The sequence below is a fragment of the Ptychodera flava genome, chromosome 2, assembly GCF_041260155.1.
Source record: "Ptychodera flava strain L36383 chromosome 2, AS_Pfla_20210202, whole genome shotgun sequence".
Lineage (NCBI taxonomy): Eukaryota > Metazoa > Hemichordata > Enteropneusta > Ptychoderidae > Ptychodera > Ptychodera flava.
Genome location: NC_091929.1, coordinates 5,155,975 through 5,176,586, shown reverse-complemented (window position 1 = coordinate 5,176,586; position 20,612 = coordinate 5,155,975). Strand labels below are relative to the sequence as shown.

The following is a 20,612-nucleotide window of genomic DNA, read 5'->3' as shown; positions in this document are numbered from 1 at the left end:
CAAACATATTCGCCGAATGAGAAACGTTCTTCCTGATTTTCATTCAGCTAGTCGTCAGTATCCGCTTTAGGATCAGTGCGTGAAGTACCAGCGTGAAGTAAAGCTATTTAATTTACAAACCCTTCAGTCTCTTATTTTGGAATTAGTATTTTCTCACCTCAGTGTCGAACACAACTAGAATAAATCACCTTCTTTCTTTCTCATCGTTTAAATTAAAATACCCCTTGACTACCAAGGCCAATGTTTTCCTATATACCAGGCCCCTTATGTAAATATTGATAAAATCTTGGGTGTGTTCATTGCATGAACTCTGCTTTGAGTAAAAATTAAGTAAGTACCAATAAACCATACTTTTTCTGAATCAGCATGAAATTTCCCACTTTTTCATACATAAGTTTTGTATTTCCAGGTCACGTGACTGATCATATGACACATCATGTGACCAGAGTTGGCAAAGAATATGAATATTTGAAGCATCAGGACGTGTTTTGAATCCATAAAATGACGCAAAGTTGAATACAGTAGCAATTTTCATGGCATTGTCTTTACATATATGTAATAACAACTACCCTTTACTTTATTTATAGATCTACCTATTTAAGATTTTTCTCACAAAAGGCAGGGTAAATGAACCACAAACATCAGCATCTGAAATGATTCTGTATTTGAAAATCAACACATTTTATATTTGCAAACACCTGCTTTATGTCTTCCTTCCAGAAACATGCATCTAAAATGGTTATGACTTATCAAAAAATAATTCACAATATTTAAAAATACATTTTAGGGAACAACATATCACATGACCAAACACATGACCAGTCATGTGACCAGTCATATTGATAATATGGCTGCTATAAAATTTCACTGGCTTATAGTAAAAAATTGTATTTCCTCTTGTTTTATTCACGAATATTGCTGTTAATAGAACATATTTACATATAAATCATTTGTTTTCAATAAATAAACATTTCATTTCATTAAAAAAAACAAACCATAAACACTTTCCCGATCGTCCGTACTTCTGAAATCTGTAAACAATCAGCGCGACGCTTCTGTGACCAGCCTGACCTTTCAGGGTGGAGGTCATGGGTCACGACATTTGCTTCCGGATTTTGGCCATACTCGGACGTACTGGGGCGCAATCACATTCAGGCCAGATCGGAATACATAAATCTTAGTCGCGCTGCGTGCTGACGCCAAAATAACGGGATTTTTAGCGACAAAAACGAAGCAAACACGCCTACTTAACTGTGCCGGATATTTCCGGCACTCAAGGTATATGGTAATTCAATATGGCGCCGGATATATCCGGCGCCATAGGTAGTCAAGGGGTAAACCAAATTCTTTCTATCCCTCTCGATTGAACTTTATTGACTCTTGCTCTATGTGAATCGAGCACAATATTTTCATCATCAATATTCCTTCCTAATTTGTCCAATCGTGTCGTACACCACATGTGACTGGTTCCTTACAAACGTAGAGAGACCTACCCCGTGCACTAAAAGATGTAATTGGCGATATCATTTGTGAAAGGGTGAAAAAATAGCTGAAAACAACCATGTATCAATCAGTACGGCCTAGCAATCAAAGGTCATCATATCGACTGGGAACAGAGTATTTTCAAACGAAAACGACAATGTCAAGGAAAGACGACGACTTATTTTTAAGGGGGCGCTCAAAATTTGCAAATATTCTTTCAATTTCAATTAATTTGTTAACCGAAGATTAAAATATTGGTTTCATTCACCTTTTACGTCGTCAAGCAGTCAAAAAAAATTTATGTGCATGCATGCTAATCTCTCTATTTCTTGGCCTCTCTTTTCTCCCAATTTCAAGATTCCCAAAGAGTTTAACTCTTCTCTGGCTGGGTCAAATTTTCTGAACTTTTCAGGCTACGTTCTTAATATGCAATGCAATAAAACAACTATTTCGTTAGGCAATATAACTCTTTCATTTTTAATAATTAGGATTTAAATTTTGCTAATCATATTTTTAATTACTTTTTGTATGTCAGTCTTTGAAACCATGCAATTTTAGAATGGGGATAGATAATGCAAAATAAAATAGTCGTGTTCTTTTCTACATATACACTCGTTTCAAGTGAAACATTAAATTTTAGAAAATAGTACAAAGTTTTTGACTTAAATTAATTTTCACCATTTAAGCTAACACTGAGGTTTTTAGCCAAAATATACACCCTCTTTATCATTCTATTAAAGTATTGCTACCATAGTAAACTTTAGATTATTTGCTTTTTGACAATATACAGTATGAGGGGGTTTCCTTGTCATCTTAGACAAGAAATATTCCTTTGAAAATCAGATATCTATTAGATCATTATATGTAGCAGGTTTCATAAACTTTTGCACAGTACTTTTGGAGTTAAAGGACTAATTACAAAACTTTATTTAAATTGAAAATTAGATGTTTATTAACTTGCCACTGCTCAGTGCTCATATTCATCAGATCAATATCTGTAGCAGGTTTCACCACATTTGGTGCCATAATTTCAGAGTTATATTATTAATGCAAAGTTCATTAAATATTCAAATGAACCCTTAATTAACGTCACACTACTAAATGCTTCTAAATTCATTTAGATATCTATCCGAATCAGTGTCTGCAGCAGATTTCATCAAATGTGGTGCAGTCATATGACTAAATACAAAACTTCTTTAAATATGCAAATTAACTTGACATTGCTTAGTCCTTCACGTAATAATTAGACATCTATCAGATCAAAATTTGTAGCAGGTATTATCAATTTTGAAATTTCGGAGTTATTGAATAATTACAACAGTTCATCAAATAGGCAAATGAGCATATAATTGACATGGTACTCACAGCAGCATGAAAATGTTCAAAGTTTGCCATCAGTGAAAAGTTTGTGCTGTATTTCTTGACATATGTCGACATTGTCATTACTGTCTTTGTAGGAAACAATTTATATGAGAAAGTGATACATCGTAACTTAACTAATATACAAGCCACACTAACCAAAATCTAATCTGTTCTTACAAGTGGCATATGGTACCTGTCTACTAATTTCTGACATGAATCAGTTCAGGCAGTTTTTAGTTATCGTGTAAACAGACAGTCACGCACACACACACAATAGCACACACTGACAGACAGACATATCTACGAAAATAGCTCAAGTCTGTGATGACGAGAGGTAAAAACTCTCTTGGCAACGTGCAGCTCTACCTCAAGTTGAATAAAATGCTCTTTCCGATTGTGTTAGTCAATCAATTGATTTTTTTTAGTTCCAAGTTGGTGAAATCATAAACAGTCTCGGCTCTCCTGTCTATGAACCGATATTTACTGTCAATTTTTGTCTATCGATGAAAAAGTACTGTCATCTTCAATATTCCGTCCTAAGTTGACCGATGCAATATCCTACCCTACACTTTCACTGCTGACTAACATCAAAAGACTTGGTCAGTACGCCAAAGCACGTGTGGATAGTATGCATAGTTGACCAGATGTTTTAAAATAAAATATTCGGAAGCAAGGTCATACTCTATGCATGGGGAGATATTGATGTTACAGTCTTTGCGAAGAAAAAGGGACTGTCCATTCGGAAGTAAAATACGTTTACAGACATTCCATGGTGATAACTTCCTTGGGTATAGCGTCGATTTGAACATTATCACTGCAAAGATTCGAAAATGTACACGTACTTTCTCGAACTTAACTAACCTTACAAAAAGAGTAGAACGAAACCAGAAGTCTTGAAGAAACTCTTCAGATGTTGAATTCGCAATTTTACTAAGTTATATTACACTTACAGACCAATGTGAACTGGATGTGCTCATGTGGTTTACAATAGGTTCATTACACACTAGTATGCTTAACAGAAAAATCAGATGTCTGTCAGCTCATTATATGTAACAGGTTTCATCAACTTTAGCATAGTTCGTTCGGAGTTAAATCACATATAACAAAACTTCATTTACTATACAAATGGGCTGTTTAATAGCTTAACACTGCTCAATGCTTCATTTGACAATTAGATACCTAACATATCAACCTCTGTGCTACGTTTCATCAAATTTCATGCTGTAATTTCAATGTAAAATCACTACTTACAAAGTTCATTAAATATGCAAATTAACCCTTAATTAACTTCTCACTACTAAATGGTTTACAGCACAGTCAAATATCTGTCGGGTCAGTATCTGCAGCAGATTTCATCGAATTTGGTGCAGTTATTTCAGTTATATGATTAATTGTATGATTAATTATATGATTGATTAATTAAGTTATATGATTAATTACAAAATTTCATGAAATATGCAAATGAGCATTTATTAATTTGACACTGCCCAATACTTCTCAGTACAAGTAAATATATATCAGAACAATATTTGGTGCAGGTGTCATCAAATTGGTGTAGGAATTTCAAAGTTATACCACTTACTACAAACGTTCACTAAACATACAAATGAACAGATAATTGACATGACACTCACAGTATCATTATAATGTTCTGGGATTGTCATCCGTGAAAAGTTACATGAAATTGTGTGCAGTATTTCTTGATATATGTCGACACTGTTATTACTGTCGCCATAGGAAACGATTTTTATGAAAAAAATGATAACTCGTAACTTTACTAATATGCAAACCACACTAACCAAAATCTAATCAGTTCTTGCCATTAGTTTATGGAACCTGTTTACTAATTTCTGACATGAATCTGTTCAGGCGTTTTCGAGTTATCGTGTAAACAGACAGTCTCACATACAACACACTGTAACACACACGGACAGAAGACATCGCTATGACAGTAGCTGTCGTGTGTGAACACGTGAACAAAAAACGGTAGACTCTAACATCTCTTATACAAGAGGTTGACACTATACACACTAGGACTGTTGTCCTTACGATTTTTCCTGCTTTTGAAAGTTACCCTCTGACTACGACGTGTATGGTATTTGTGGCAAGGAATTTTAGGGATAAAAAGTGAAGTATGTGATTCGACTTTACAACGCTTGAGGCAAACTTTTTGCATATATGCTGACGTCTGGTCTCCAAGGTATTTAGGTTTAACAAACTAAGTGCCTCACTGTAGAAATAAAATGAAAGATGATCCTCAAGGCTCTTTTGTGTACGTTTTCGATTAAAGATCTTAGACCTTTCTGTCAAACAATGCATGAATATTCAAGGTAGGATCGTACTTAGGTGATGTAAATGAGCTTTAACTCGTCTTTTCTAGTTCCATACCTATTTAAAATTCGCAGAATATAAAGAGGTTGAGAGTCTTTCCTCAAAATTTAATAAATTTTGAACATGCCATTTTATCTGATCATTAAGGTTTACACCCAAACACTTATAAATATTCGTCATCTCAAGAGTCGTTTGGCCAATCACCAAAGGGACGTAGATAACAGCCTCATTCTCTTTGCTGGGGTTTAACTTCGTATTATTTTGAGCAGACGAAGAATAAATCTTTTAAAGATCTAATTGTAAGCTAGATTTGCTGGTGTAATTACATTGCAAGGAGTCAGAAAATGGTGTATCATCCATGAATACAGACTGTGATTTACTGATACAGTCGTGGATGTGATTGATCATTTTAATGAATATAAGTGGGCCTAATTTGGTACCCTGGGGTACACGCATGTTTACCTGTTGCGAAACAGAAACAGAACCGTTTAAAACAACCCTTTGTATTCTATTTGAAAGGAAATGGGCGTCCCATTTAACTATTGTAGGATTCATTTCCAAATTTAACATTTTAGACATAAACTTTTGGTCAATTTTATCAAAAGCTTTACCTAAAATCAAGAAAACAGACTCTGATCATGCGACCTTGATGATCAAGTTGGTTTAACCATGCTTGGATCATATCCACCAATGCAAAAGTAGCTGATGCCTTTTTTGTACCTGTGTATTGTTTTCTGTTGATCTTTCTATGACGTCATGCTTAATCAACTTCTCAATAAGCGATTCCATTGGCTTACTAATTGTATTGGTCACCGAGATTGCCCTGAAGTCGTTCAATTAGCCTGGACTGGAAACTTTTTGGATGGGAACGATATTCGCCCGTTTTATTGACTATGGCACAAACTCTCCTTGAATGGAGGCGTTGAGGATATCTACTAATTTAGGTTGCTAAATTCTCAATAAATTCTTTCAGCATTAGTAATTCCATCCGGACCTCCCTTCTTGCTTTTGGGAAGGGATTTAAGTTGCTTCACCAAACTAATACATTTCACTGTTGATAGAGGCATTCCGGTTGGCAAGGATGTAACGAAGTGTCATAGTCCAATAGTTCATAATCCTATGTTATGCAAATAAAACGATTATTGATAGCTTCGACAAGGTCATTTCCGTTCAGGGTTTTACCTGGGATAAAAAGTTCAGCACCGTTCGAATTCGTAGATCGTCCACTTAATTTGTTTACAGTTTTCCACTGCTGTCTACTATAACAAGGTTTTAAATGTCCAGTTCCTCCCTGAGATAAGAAATAACATTTTCTGGCGGAATTTATCTCTCTGCTTACCATATTTCTCCAATGCCTGTACACTACCAGCTTTCCGCTAGCATACGATTTTTGTCGTTTACTGATCATGTATTTTATGTGAAATGTCATGAAGGGCTTATCTGTTGGTTAAATTGACTTTTTCTTCGGAAGAAAGTATTTCGTAGCAGCCGAAATGAGATTGGTAAAGTGGTTTGTCTTATTTTTAGATCCTGTAGCCTGGAGTACTTCTGACCACTGATACATGGTTATCCACTGACCAAATTCTCTCGAACAAGAATTCTCCATTGGGCGAGTTGTAACTGTTTTTGATGGAACGTCGTGAAATTCGTTTTAGATGACATTTTTTACAGTTGCATGGTATAAGGATGCATTCGATACAATCGAGATTGGTTGATTGTAAAGCTGACTCAAATCATTGCAGAGGAAATCAAAACTACAACTACCGTGGTAGGCGCCTTGACCTTATTTTTTAGTTTACAACTCTTCCGCATTTTCTTCACATCCGTCCGATTAAAGTCGCCTATAACAAGAACTCCAGTGTAAGGTGTCTTTGATTTTAACCTTACCACTATTGATATGGTATGATTACTCATTGTCTGTCCATCTGCTCCAGGGGGATGATAAATGCATCCAATGAGAAATTGTGACACTGATCTTGGCAACCACTGTGGACGGGCAGTGCCCAAAATTGACTCAATGTTGTCTTTGTCAGTTTCACAACTCCTCTTCCCTTCTTGTCAGATCAGTCTTTTCAACATAATGTAAAGTTCTCCGTTGCAACAGTACTATCAATGATTTGTCCATTAAACCATGTTTCTGTCATAGCAGCGATGTGGATATTATTCATGACACATATTGATTGTAATACTTTTCTGATAAGAGACCTCGCATTGTTGAGCAGAATAGTCGGCACAGCTCTTGCAACGGTGCTGGTCTTTTGTCTTAAAACTGGAATCGAGGTACCTAGCTGACACTCAAATTTGTAGAGCGCCGGGTGATTCTGACAGGGATATGACCTTGTTTATTTCCGTCAGCTGCACAGCCTCTTTTTGTTACCCGCAGTTTGCATAATTACTTGATTTTAACCTTTGCCATGTGTCCCGATGTAATCTTGACAGTGACAAGGTGGTAGGGACTGTATTGTTAATTCCGATTAGAGCCTGCCTGCTGTGTACTAATGACGTCATCTTGACATCTGTGATGCAATGCTTCGATTTGACATAAAAAACCGACAAAATTACTTTACCATGAACCTTGAAAACAACTCTATAACATGATGTATTCTCAGTTAATATCTCAATCTCTCGCATATTTATGCTCATAAATATTGTTTATTTACCATCCTCGATGCATGCATTGTCCGTTTAATGGCTGTTAAAATGACATTATTGAGGACAACAAGACAACCGACTCGCATATTTATGCTCATAAATATTGTTTATTTACCATCCTCGATAAACTAAAGGTGAAATAATTAATACTAGTGACGTCATCCCAAAAGTCAAACGACGAATGCAATTTTCGTGCAAGGTACTTAAATGCGTCGTAGTAGAATAAACTGAAGAGATATTTTATATTTGTTAGACTGTCATCATCATGTGACGTCGATTCTATAATATTTACTTTAGTTTGACCAGCCATGACCTCAAATTCGCAGATCGTCAACTCCTGCTCCTTATCAATCAGCTGAACATTGACATGTCTTCCTCTCATTAGAGTCATGCAATCGTCAAATCTGGTAACACACACGCTGAAAATAATAACACATAATATATGTTAAACTATCAAATTTACACTTTGACAGGACATCCTGATACACTAGAATTTTTTTCAATCCCACGATAAGCTAGTGTATAAATTTGCTAAATTTAATGTCCACTTTAATGTCTACAGATGTAACTAAGAGCGAACGTCGTACGTAAAAATACATTGAAGTTTTGACGAAATAAGCGCGCTTCTTTTCAGCCTCTTTTTAGTCCCCACGGACACCGTCCGGGGGGACTTATAGGTTTGGTCATGTCCGTGCGTCCGTCCGTCCGTCCGTCCGTGCGTCCGTCCGTCCGTCCGTCCGTCCGTTCACGCAGATATCTCAGAGACGCCTGGAGCGATTTCGTTCAAACTTGGTACAAGGATAGTACCCTACCTCATACAGATGCACGTCGATTTGTTTCACAATGCGATCAAATTTGGCGGTTTTAGAGGACTTTTTAGTTTTCACCTCCATAGACTCCCATGTATAAGGCAGTCAATCCATAGACTCCCATGTATAAGGCCGTCCATAGACTCCCATGTATAAGGCGGTCCATAGACTCCCATGTATAAGGCGGTCCATAGACTCCCATGTATAAGGCGGTCCATAGACTCCCATGTATAAGGAAGTCCATAGACTCCCATGTATAAGGCAGTCCATAGACTCCCATGTATAAGGCAGTCCATAGACTCCCATGTATAAGGCGGTCTATAGACTCCCATGTATAAGGCAGTCCATAGACTCCCATGTATAAGGAAGTCCATAGACTCCCATGTATAAGGCAGTCCATAGACTCCCATGTATAAGGCCAAGAAAAATAAAAATTTAGTTTCTCATAGTATTCATATTGCAAAAAGGATGCAGTGACACAGTTTTTAGTCCCCACAGATAAAGTCCAGGGGGCTCATAGATTGGGTCATGTCAGTCCGTGAGTCCATCCATGTGAGTCCATCCGTTCACGCAGATATCTCAGACACTTTGACAAATGTCACGTGACCTTGGTGACCTTTGACCTCAAATATACATATTTGTCCATAACTCAGTAATCACTAATGCTACACCCTTCATATTTGGTATGATGGGACAGCTTATGACGCCACATATTGTTCCTCATTAATTATGTGCATATCTCATTTTGAGCGAGCCAATAGAGCCAGAGGTCTGATTTTTGGTTTGTAGGGATAACTTAGCAATACAATTTTTTGACAAAATGTCACGTGACCTTGGTGACCTTTGACCTCAAATATACATATTTGTGCATAACTCAGTAACCACAAGTGCTACACTCTTCATATTTGGTATGAAGGGACACCTTATGACGCCACATATTGTACCTCATTAATTATGCACATATCTAATTTTGAGCGAGCCGATAGAGCTAGAGGTCTGATTTTTGGTATATATGGATAACTTAGCAATACAATTTTTTTGACAAAATGTCACGTGACCTTGGTGACCTTTGACCTCAAATATACATATTTGTCCATAACTCAGTAACCACAAGTGCTAGACCCTTCATATTTGGTATGATGGGACAGCTTATGACGCCACATATTGTTCCTCATTAATTATGCGCATATCTAACTTTGAGCGAGCCAATAGAGCTAGAGGTATGATTTTTGGTATGTAGGGATAACTTAGCAATACAATTTTTTGACAAAATGTCATGTGACCTTGGTGACCTTTGACCTCAAATATACATATTTGTCCATAACTCAGGAACCATTAATGCTACACCCTTCATATTTGGTATGATGGGACACCTTATGACGCCACATATTGTACCTCATTAATTATGTGCATATCTAATTTTGAGCAAGCCAATAGAGGTAAATGTACGATTTTTAGTATATAGGGATAGACTATAGGATAGACATTTTTTGACAAAATGTCATGTGACCTCTATAACCTTTTACCTACAATACACGATAATGTCAACAAATAAGTAACCACAAGTGCTATGTCCTTTATATTGAGTAGGATGGAAGACCTTATGACAACACATGCTTAACCTCGTTAATTATGCCCATATATAATTGTGGCCAAGCCAATAGAGCTGGAGGTCTGAATTTTGGCATATATGGATTAATTAGCAATACAATGTTTTTTTTTTTTCAAAATGTCACGTGTCCTTGATGACCTTTGACCTTCAATATGCATATATGCATATCTCAGTAACCACAAGTTCTTTACGCTTTGATTTTGATAGGATAATAGACCTTAAGATGTCACATCTTGTACCTCATTTATTATGCACATATGTATTTCTTGGCTGGCCAATACAGCTAGAGGTTTGATCTTTTTTCCTGATTTAGAACCATAACTTATACATGCCTCTTGTTTCAAATTGGGAACAATGACATAGACCTATGTGTCCATAGATCTGAACATATACACTCCAGTGATACTTCTTAATGACCTCATTTCCCTGCCCCATCAAGACTAATACTCCTATTACAAGTGGGGACTATGTCATTGACAATGACTTGTTCATTTTAAGGTACAGAAAATTAGATGTGAACAGGAAAATGTGAACATTAAAGATGTCTACTTTACTTTTGGAATGTAAACTTTTAGCCAACTAGAGAAACGATGTACTTGGAAAATCAACTGATAGGGGTTTGTAAAATTCTTGGTACGGTAGATACGACGATTTCAAACAACATACTTTTAAGCCAAATTATGAATGACGTATTCCTTTCTACTTGACTAAACAAATGTTTAGCTTTTATTTTTTATGAAAATGGACGTATGTCGACCAATCGGGATTGACATGGCATGATATCATTTTACATGAACTCATCACAGGCACCAAATAGTGTAATTTTCCGAGTTGTTCGGGATGTTACTCGTGAGTACTTTAAAGTTCCATCGGACTTTAGAGTGAAATTGATATAGAAGGAGCCTTCATGGCGGAATACCTCAGGACGTTTTGACCGGATAAGAAAACCTTCTTCAGAGCGCAATTTTGCGCAATGAAGGCTCATTATGCATTGATGGTAAGCTGTCAGTATCTTTGTTGGCGACTTGCCAATCACACAAGTTAACAATAGACTGTTAACTGACCCAATTTACGTTATCAAGTGCCAGATACATAGTTTGTTGAGCATGTTTTTTACTATTGTCGATTTCACAGCGCATGTGTACGAATAAAATTACAGTGAAGCAAAGAGTATAACTTTTTCATTGTTTCTGAATCCTTTTCATTTCTTATTTGATCAAGCTGCGATCTATCCAAATATTTTTTATTAACCTTAGCAATTAATATTATATAGGGCTGAGCCCTTGGTGTCGCGCCAGGGGTTAAGATTGGCAATGTTATTTGTATTGATTCATGATAAACTGTAATTGTTACTTCATAAACGTTTATATGACAACTATGCCCAGTTACCCTCTGATGAAAGCAGTTCACGTACGTACACGACGTCAAACCCTGCAGCAGGGCAGGTATAGATTTTCTGTAGCGTGTAAAAATTTTGGACAAAAATTGGCAATTTTTACCACAGTCGTTTGGTGGGCTATTCAGCTCTGGGACTATGCGCCCCATAGACGAGTGTACAGAAGCGAGAAACAATCATTGTTTCTCGCTTATGTACACTCGTCTATAGGGCGAATAGTCCCAGAGCTGAATAGCCCACGAGGGACTGTGATTTTTACAATGATAACAGCGCTAGCCTATTGCGTTAAACAAGGGACGTATTATGCAATCATTATCATTGCAATGGTACTTGCACTGCCCACCTTCCACTTGCAAGCTGAAAACTATAGCGTTCCGTCTAAAAACTGGCAATTTTTGAATCTAATTATTGACACAGGGGGCGCTCTTCTATAATTCAATCCCAGCATTCTTTGCGTATGCCCCCGTTCATATGCACGACAGTTTTCTCCCTTTATCTATATTAACGATATTTTGTATCAGCGACAAGGTGCATAATAACATTTACTGGCTAATAAAAGAGGTATATTTTATAAAAGGCATGTTATATAATAGTAATTTGTTTCGTATTTGTTTATTTACGAGTACTCAAAAAAAAACATGGCGGCGCCCACGAAAGAAGGGTACACTTCCGGTTATTCGCATAGTATATTATGAATAAGCGCATGCGTAGTCAGTAAGCCGCTGGCGCGACTACTAATTGAATCTTTCATAGGTCTACTTGTAATTATTACTAATAGGCCTACTCCGGAATAAAATGTCGCATGCAGACTAATGCAATGTTCTATTGAACAGTAAACGTTGAAATAGTCACGTGATAGCGGTACACACAAATATATGAGAGTGAGTGAGTGAGTGCAAGCATAGGATAAGCATATTTCTATGTTTGTTTTTCGCACGTGGTGTTGTTTTTACTTTGGTGCGTTCGAATTATTGGTTTCACCTATTACTCGTAAGTCTTCAAGGGTGACGGACTATTTATGAAAATTTTATCACTGAGTTCTCAGCATCCAAACGAAACACCTTTCTCTGTGAGAAACGTCTGTTTTCATAGCGTTTGATATTAATTGTGTGAAAATGCACGGCTGCTTTGTGGAGGGACCGTGATTAAACAACGCTGATTACCTGTTATAAGATGATACGGGTAATAGTAAGGGCAATTATCCTATTCCATCAATATTATCAATGGCTACTTTCATCAAGGAAGGCACAAACAAGCTTGTCCGTGATCAAGGACACTATGAAGTACGCCGACCCACTATTGTCTACTTGCGACGGCACTGACGCAAAATGGGTAGAACAAGTGCAAACTGAGAATTTACTCCTCCCACTGACACAGACCACAGATCCCTGGAGTTGCCGTGTAGTGTACATAGACAGAAGGGGAAGGCTTGACACGACTTTGTTCTCCGGACCGTGAATCTAATGAAATATGGAGTTTAGAGCCAAATAAAGGTCTACGCCGATAGCGAAATACGTCTTGCTTTTAAAGTTTCAAGTGGGCAAGCCAACATTTAGTCTCAATATCGGCCAGAAACTATCTGGTCACCACGGTCATCAGGCTGTTTCGTACAGCGGCAGCACGGTTCTCATTAAAGTTCCACATGAAACCGTGACCCTACAACCGCAAAATTTCAATCGGCTATCAAACGGGCTACATACTGGTGTTCAACGTTCAGATTTGCGTTTCGAACCAACCCAAGTCATGGAAAAGTTTGTTAGTTGGTAAGTATTTTAGATAATATTTTAGCAAATGTCATGAGTTCGAAAAAATACAATTAATTCGCGCTGAACTATGGGTAATTTACCCCATTCAAAATGTCTGACATAAGTAAGGCCCTGATAAACTACCTGACCAGGAGTTTTGGGGCCAAAAGAGGGACGTCAAAGGTATTTATCTATGGAAGACGGTTATTTCTTGACTGCATGCGTTGACATACGTGGAGTTTTATTGTCTACAGGATTCCGGAGGGCAAAGTCGTGTGAAACCTTACCTTCTCTCTATGTATACTACACGGCAACTCCGAGGTGACACATATGATCTTCTCAGATAAATCTCTATGTAATACGACCAAGCATTGTTATAAACTGCCCTGCATAAACTTAACAGCTAAGTTCGCCTGTCAAATATTGGCAATTACTGACATATCAATGTCAAACACTAACGACTCCGTAATTGGAACTTTCAATAGTGATGTCTTTCATTTTTAATCGAGATCGTATTCTTTTTATTTCTTAACATAGATTGTCTTACAAATAATAAATATAAGCTTACCACAAAAATCTACATTGATTTCTGTTACATCGCCTGTTATTTCGAGATCTTCGACATTCCATGCAAAGATATCACCCCCGATGGAACAGTCGTTGAAAACTGCAGCAACCTCGTCACCACTGAGGGCATTTGACCAAAAATTGAAACCTGTTATACTACCAATGAGAGCTTGCGATGGGTCCAATCCTCCTCCAACCTCGTCCTGCTCCTGTCCAAGTATGAGAGTTCCTCCCCCGGTTATGGATTTACCACTCGCCAATCCTGAACCATATGTGTATTTGGCACCATTATCATAGTATATCCAGTTACCACCGTTAGAGGACCATGTGACACACACGTGATGCCATTGATCATCGTCGACCTTCAAGCCAGCGGTCACCTGGCATCCTTTGACAAAGATCTTGAGTCCACCAGCTGGATACATTAGGAATTCGTTGTGATGGGTTGAAGCAGCATAGGACACTAGAGTAGCTTTTGTGCCAGGTCCACTGGTTTTCACCCAGATACATGACGTCAAAGCTGATAGTTGTGGCATTTGTCTTAACACGCCCACATATGTATCCGAACTTGTCAACTCAAGTGTCTGTCCAGCTGTAACGAAATAAGCCATCGCTATTTTAAGATCCCATTTGCCAAGGGAGATTCAGTTGATATCCATAAATTGAGCGTACGGATAGTATCATCCGTAGTTCATTTGATTTTTGCAAAAACTGCCCAACAACACCAAGAACAAGGCAAGATTACTCCACAAATGTCGAGGAGCCATGGACAAGGGTAAGGGATAGAGGGACGTTACGTTGTAATCTGTGTACTTATGAGAAAGTGTTACCTTAGAATATGTTATCGTACATGGGATAATTTGTTAAAAGCAGGAAGAAATTGGGTTACATACAAGGGCATTAACAAGCATATACAACCACACATGCATAGAACCACACAGAGACATTTGACACAGGATGAACTGACCAAGAAAGCTACCTGACCGAAGGTAATGATTAATAGTCAGAGTATCAATATATGAGTCATTGGCTGCAAAGAAACGGGGTATGCCGGATTGCAGCTGAACGTTGCTCTTTACCTAAATTAATATTTTTTCTGTCCTGAAGCCAATGTATTGAGTGAATATGAATTTCATAGGATTCAGCAATACGCAAAAGCAATGTAATATATATGAAAAATGATGTGAAGTGATTTCACAAAAATGCCACGAAATAATTTTCACCGATCGTGCAATATATTCGATGGCAAGATATGTTGCCGAAGGCCATGTCTTCCGAAGGCTCTCAATCTGTTGACGTTCGCGTCTTTTAACATTTTGAGAGAGAGGGGGGTGTGTGATAGATAGATAGATAGATAGATAGATAGATAGATAGATAGATAGATAGATAGATAGATAGATAGATAGATAGATAGATAGATAGATAGATAGATAGATAGATAGATAGATAGATAGATAGATAGATAGATAGATAGATATACATTGAGGGATACATAGATAATGCCTAAATTATGGCTCCAGGCGACTATAATATTGTGAGTATGTTGCTGCGACGCCATGTAATGTTGTAACACAGCCAATCTATTGGCAGTTGCATGCCACAGAAACGACTTGATCCCTCCAGATGGAGGATTAGCAGACAGACGGATATGCGAATGTCATAGCTATTTCATAAGCATGTCTCAGCATGAGTCCATGTCCTTTCGGCCGATGCCAAGTAGGAGAATTTACTTTTGTTAAAAGGTTACATGCTGTCTCAAATTAAAAAACCTGATAACATGAAATGGATACAATGCTTTCTATTATGATTATTCATTTTGTGCTACTTGCTGACTTCATTTCAAGTTTGAACGATTACTTTTATTCTTGTATTTGCGAATTTTAAAGAATGGCAAAGTTGCATTTTCTTTTCCCGCGATCAACGTTATTGAAATAAATAGTAATTAGTCTATCAACGCTTTTTGTACCTATTGAAGTAAAAAAATCATGTAAGTAGACTGTATCTTAAATTGAATGGACACTTTCGTGGAGATCCACTGTGCATACGGTGCAAACCCTTCAAAAGAGGGTATTTTTAAAGTAATACTTGAATTTTCTTGAATTTACATAATTTTCAAGTCTTTTCAAATTTACCTATCTACAGATACTTCCAGCAAGATGTATTTCTCAAACAAATTAACAGAGTACACGAAGTATTTGACAATTGTATGATACAGTATAATGGAAATATCCGGGCCTATTGACCAAATGATATAATCCTTTTTGAAAAAAAATACCTGTAAATGTAATTTCAATAGATATGAGTCTTATTTGAATTTGAGTAAAGAAGACTTATCTTGCAAAAATTAACTAGAAATGGTGTTTGGAAACATAAAGAAGATTGGTCTTTGTATTTTGATTTATCGTTAAAGCTGGCATTATTACATACCTTCGTCAGATTCCTGGGGTATGGCTGGCTCATCTGGATAGTAAGTAATGATGCGGTGACGTTATAGAGAAGTACAAGAGAAGTCGCCAAATAATGCCATCTATAAGTCCGGGAAAATCTTTGTAAAGGAAGCTTATTTTGACCCTGGTCATAAAAGTCAACATTCTTGAAGGGTGCAGGGCAAACATTTGACCCATCTGAACAGAGAATTCTATGCAAAATACTGAGTGCGTTAAATCATTTTCTTAATGGCTAAATATTTGGAAAGGCTGTGTGATTTGTATTTTGTAATAATTATTTATATAAGGATCATGTGACAGCGGATTTTAATAATATCTCAGAAATTTGTTTTCAGTCGTAATTAGCACCAACGATTGACAATATAATGAACTAAGTAATAGTGTCTCAGAATAATTTATCCACTCTTGCTTTTTTGTTACAGATTCTTATACCGAAGATCAATCTCAAGCCAGACAAAGTGTAGCCTCAGAAAATCGCCGAGATACTTTGCAGGATGTATTAAAACAGTTTTTTTTTTATTCAAATTTAAATTTCACAAATTCAATTTTAATTCAGTTTAACAGAATTTGATAAATGCTAGACTTACATTGTAACATGATGCATATTATAGATGTATATGAGTGTCGACTATAATTATCGCAATTCCAATTGACGCTAGAATTAAATTTTTACTGATAGTGCTCTCAATTACTCTGTCACCGTTCTATTGAATCACTCTGTGAAAGATAGTCAAAACCATTTCCACGGTTAGGTTGGCATCTTATAGTTTCTACCGTAATAACAACGAATTCTGCGTTATGCATTTTGACATCATAAAATGATGCCGGAACAACCATTCATTTTCATGTTGTTCTTTGTGTTTCCAATCAAGGGTACATGCAATGCTTGTTTATTCAAATCCACCGCCATCATTACATCACACACTACAGTTTCAAAGTCTTCTACACGGGCAATGTATTTTCGAAAGTTTCAACTACATTCATGTAACTTTTGTGTGCGCTAGATTGACTAAATTTCACTTTAATCCTGCAATTTACAAGCATGCACTTACAGTGACCTGTACATTTCATTACTCTCATAGATGTACTTAGAGGGCGAAACGTCGTATGCAAGATATAGATCAAAGTTTATACAAAATACCCATAGTATCAGCGTACGTCTTTTTCAGTGTTTTTTTCATCTTAATTAAAGTTACACAAAATTGGATGTGTCATGGAGAATGTAAACATTTAAGTGATTTACTTTACTTCTTTCATGTAAAAATTCAGTAAACAAGAGTGACGATGTACTTGGAATATCGACTGATTTGGACGTTCAAAAAACTTTGTATGGTAGAAAGGACGATATTGTGTCCAAACTACATACTTTAAAGCCAAAAAATGAATAAGTGTATTCCTCTTTACCTGTTTAGATGGACCTGCAGGTTGCCAACAAGGATTTTTTTCAAAACAATAGTTTTCATCAAAGATAACAAAATCCCCTCATACTATATATTTTGAAAAAGCAGGGACTTCAATTTTTAGTATTGTAGCAGCAATTTACTCGAAGGATAAAATGCGTGTATTTTGGGATAAAAATCTCAATTTTGGTATCAATGATAAAAATCAATTTTAGTCAACACTTGACGCCGTTTTCTGAAATGTAATATTGCACTTGAAAGAAGAGCATATTTTCATTATCTATCCTCATTCTAAAATGGCATGCGTTGAAAGACTGACACTCAAAAAAGTTATTAAAATTATGATTAGCAGAATGAAAATGCTTCTTATTTAAACTTTACGAACTTTATGGCTAAACAAACAGTCGCTTTGTTAAAAAGCGTTGAGGTGAAAATTCCAGAAATTTGACCAAGTACATTCTTTGGAAATCTAGAAAATGGTAGAAAAAACAAGGCAGGAAATCGGGTGATTTGCATACATGCACATAAATGAACACTTCTTTATTTGCAACTTACGGCTGCTTGACAAGCTAAAAATGAACCCAATCAATATTTTTATCTTGGGTTAACAAATCAAGTAGAATTGAAAGAATATTTGCAAAAAGACTGATTTTAGAGCAAAATACGCTGTGTTGGCAAATAATTAGTTTCTACTTTTGATTTATTATTGATATATGTGGACCAATTATTATTGACATAGCATGCCTTTATTTTACATCGACTCATCAAGGCACCAAATAGTATAATTTATCATTAGTTGGTCAAGATGTTCCTCATGAGTACTTTGAAAAATATGTTTCAAAGGGCCGGGTAAGAATTTTCCTTTAAAATAAATTGTTATTGGAGGATTGAAGAAGCTCGAGCCTTGAATTCAAACTTTAACGACTCCGTTATTGGAACTTTCAATAGTGATGTATTTCATCCTTAAGAGATAATTTAAGAGAGGATTTTTTTATTCTACATATACATTATCGAAGGAGTGATAAATAAAATCTTACCACAAAAGTCTCCTTCGATTTCATTCACATCGCCTCTAATTTCGAGATCTGCAACATTCCATGCAAAGATATCACCCCCGATGGCACAGTCGTTGAAAACTGCTGCAACCTCATCACCACTAAGGGCTTTAGACCAAAGATTGAAACCTGTTATACGGCCAATAAGACATTGCAATGGATGGAACCCTCCTCCAACTTCGTCCTGCTCCTGTCCCAGTAAAAGAGTTCCTCCCCCTGTTATACATTTACCACTCTCCAATCCTGAACCAGATGTGTATTCGGCACCATTATCATAATACACCCAGTTACCGCCATTTGAAGACCATGTGACACACACGTGATGCCATTGACCGTCGTCAACCTTCAAACCAGCATCCAGTTGGGTTCCTTTGACGAAGATCCTGAGGTCTGTAGCAGGAAACATGAGGAATTCATTTGCATTGGTTAAAGTAGCGTACGACACTAGAGCGCCTCTTCCTCGACGTCCACTGGTTTTCATCCAGATACATGACGTCAAAGCTGATAGTTGTGGTATTTTTCTTAACACGCTCACATATGTATTCGAACTTGTCAATTCAAGCGTCTGTCCAGCTGTAATAAAAAATAAAGCCATTGCTATTATCAGCTCCCATTTGTAAAGGGAGAATCAGTTAACGTCCATACATGGAGTGCATGGATATCATCCGTAGTTCGTTTGATTCTTGTGAAAACTGCCTGATAATAGTCTACGGACTTTGGATGAAAAGTGGGTGTGTTATCATTGCTCATTGCATATTTAAAATGGCTGACTCTGAACTCCACATTAATGTGTGTTGTGCGCTATAAGGAGATCTTCTGGTTATTCGCAAAGTTTCTAAGTTGCACTGGCGTGTGTTCAACTGCTACAATAGTGACTGGGAAAGATTGGGAACTACTGGAATGCTTGCTTAGATCACAGGTGCTTGCAGCAGTGCTTAGATAGTCAATCGAAGGCCCGGGATCGAAGTGTGAGGCCAAAGGCCCATATACATATGTAACACCTGTGGTACGTCCATGAAAGGCCGAACTTCGGTATTCTCTGAACTTCTAGTACTACTGATGTACGCCCTTCGGCCTCACACATCGATCCCGAGCCTTTGAACGACTATTTAAACAATGATGCAAGCACCTGTGGCCAAGACTGTTGGCACTTCAGTTGCTCACTATCGTGCTTGGCCATAATTTTAGCAACAACGTGTCCTATAGTGCGAGAGCACACGAAATACATACCATGAACAAACACTGGTGGGAGAGCAGATTTCTATCAGTCTGTTATTAAAACAGAATCCCATGAAAACAGAATTTCTAAACAGTGAAAAATGTGACTCCTACGGATATGCACCCTGCAATTTACTGATACCAAAGAATCAGTCGATATTTGTAAGATAACAATTATTGTAAAATCTTTTTGTACTATCGAACACACGCAGCATGCAGTGCAATGAGCGAACGGACCGCTCACATCGGGTTTTTACAGGTTTCCTGACTGATTGATGTCACGGGATGACCCTTAATTGAATGTCATTGATCTTTTGTATAAGCCAATTTTTGATATGCTTCATAGATGTTACTATGTCAATCGCCACTGACAACGTAAACAACATTTGTCAATCTCCCGCACAGAAGGTTGGCTCCAAGCTTTTGCTCAAATTTAGCTGGCTATCTCAAACCTCACTGTCAAAAATATCTGAATATTTTACAGAGGCGTGTCAGGAGTATGCATTTCTAATAATCAATTTATCAATTGTGTTGTC

At 37.1% G+C, this 20,612-nt stretch overlaps 1 protein-coding gene across 1 annotated transcript; it reads right to left on the bottom strand.

The window, feature by feature from the left end:
- Positions 1 to 7,914: 7,914 nt before the first annotated feature.
- Positions 7,915 to 19,429, bottom strand: LOC139152005 (C-reactive protein 1.4-like). Its single transcript, XM_070725088.1, has 4 exons — positions 18,841 to 19,429; positions 16,384 to 16,416; positions 13,958 to 14,548; positions 7,915 to 8,246 (listed from the first exon to the last, which is right to left on the bottom strand). The coding sequence occupies exons 1-4, from the start codon at positions 19,337 to 19,339 to the stop codon at positions 8,215 to 8,217; spliced, it is 1,155 nt and encodes a 384-aa protein (XP_070581189.1). The 5' UTR covers positions 19,340 to 19,429; the 3' UTR covers positions 7,915 to 8,214.
- Between the last annotated feature and the right edge of the window lie 1,183 nt (positions 19,430 to 20,612).

Coding starts and splice junctions, on each gene's coding strand:
- LOC139152005 (XM_070725088.1), bottom strand. CDS start 19,339: ATGAAAACCAGTGGACGTCGAGGAAGAGGCGCTCTAGTGTCGTACGCT. Junction 16,417..18,840: donor AATCGAAGGAGACTTTTGTG/GTAAGATTTTAT, acceptor CTTACTATCCAG/ATGAGCCAGCCATACCCCAG. Junction 14,549..16,383: donor ACCCCAGGAATCTGACGAAG/GTATGTAATAAT, acceptor ATTTCGTTACAG/CTGGACAGACACTTGAGTTG.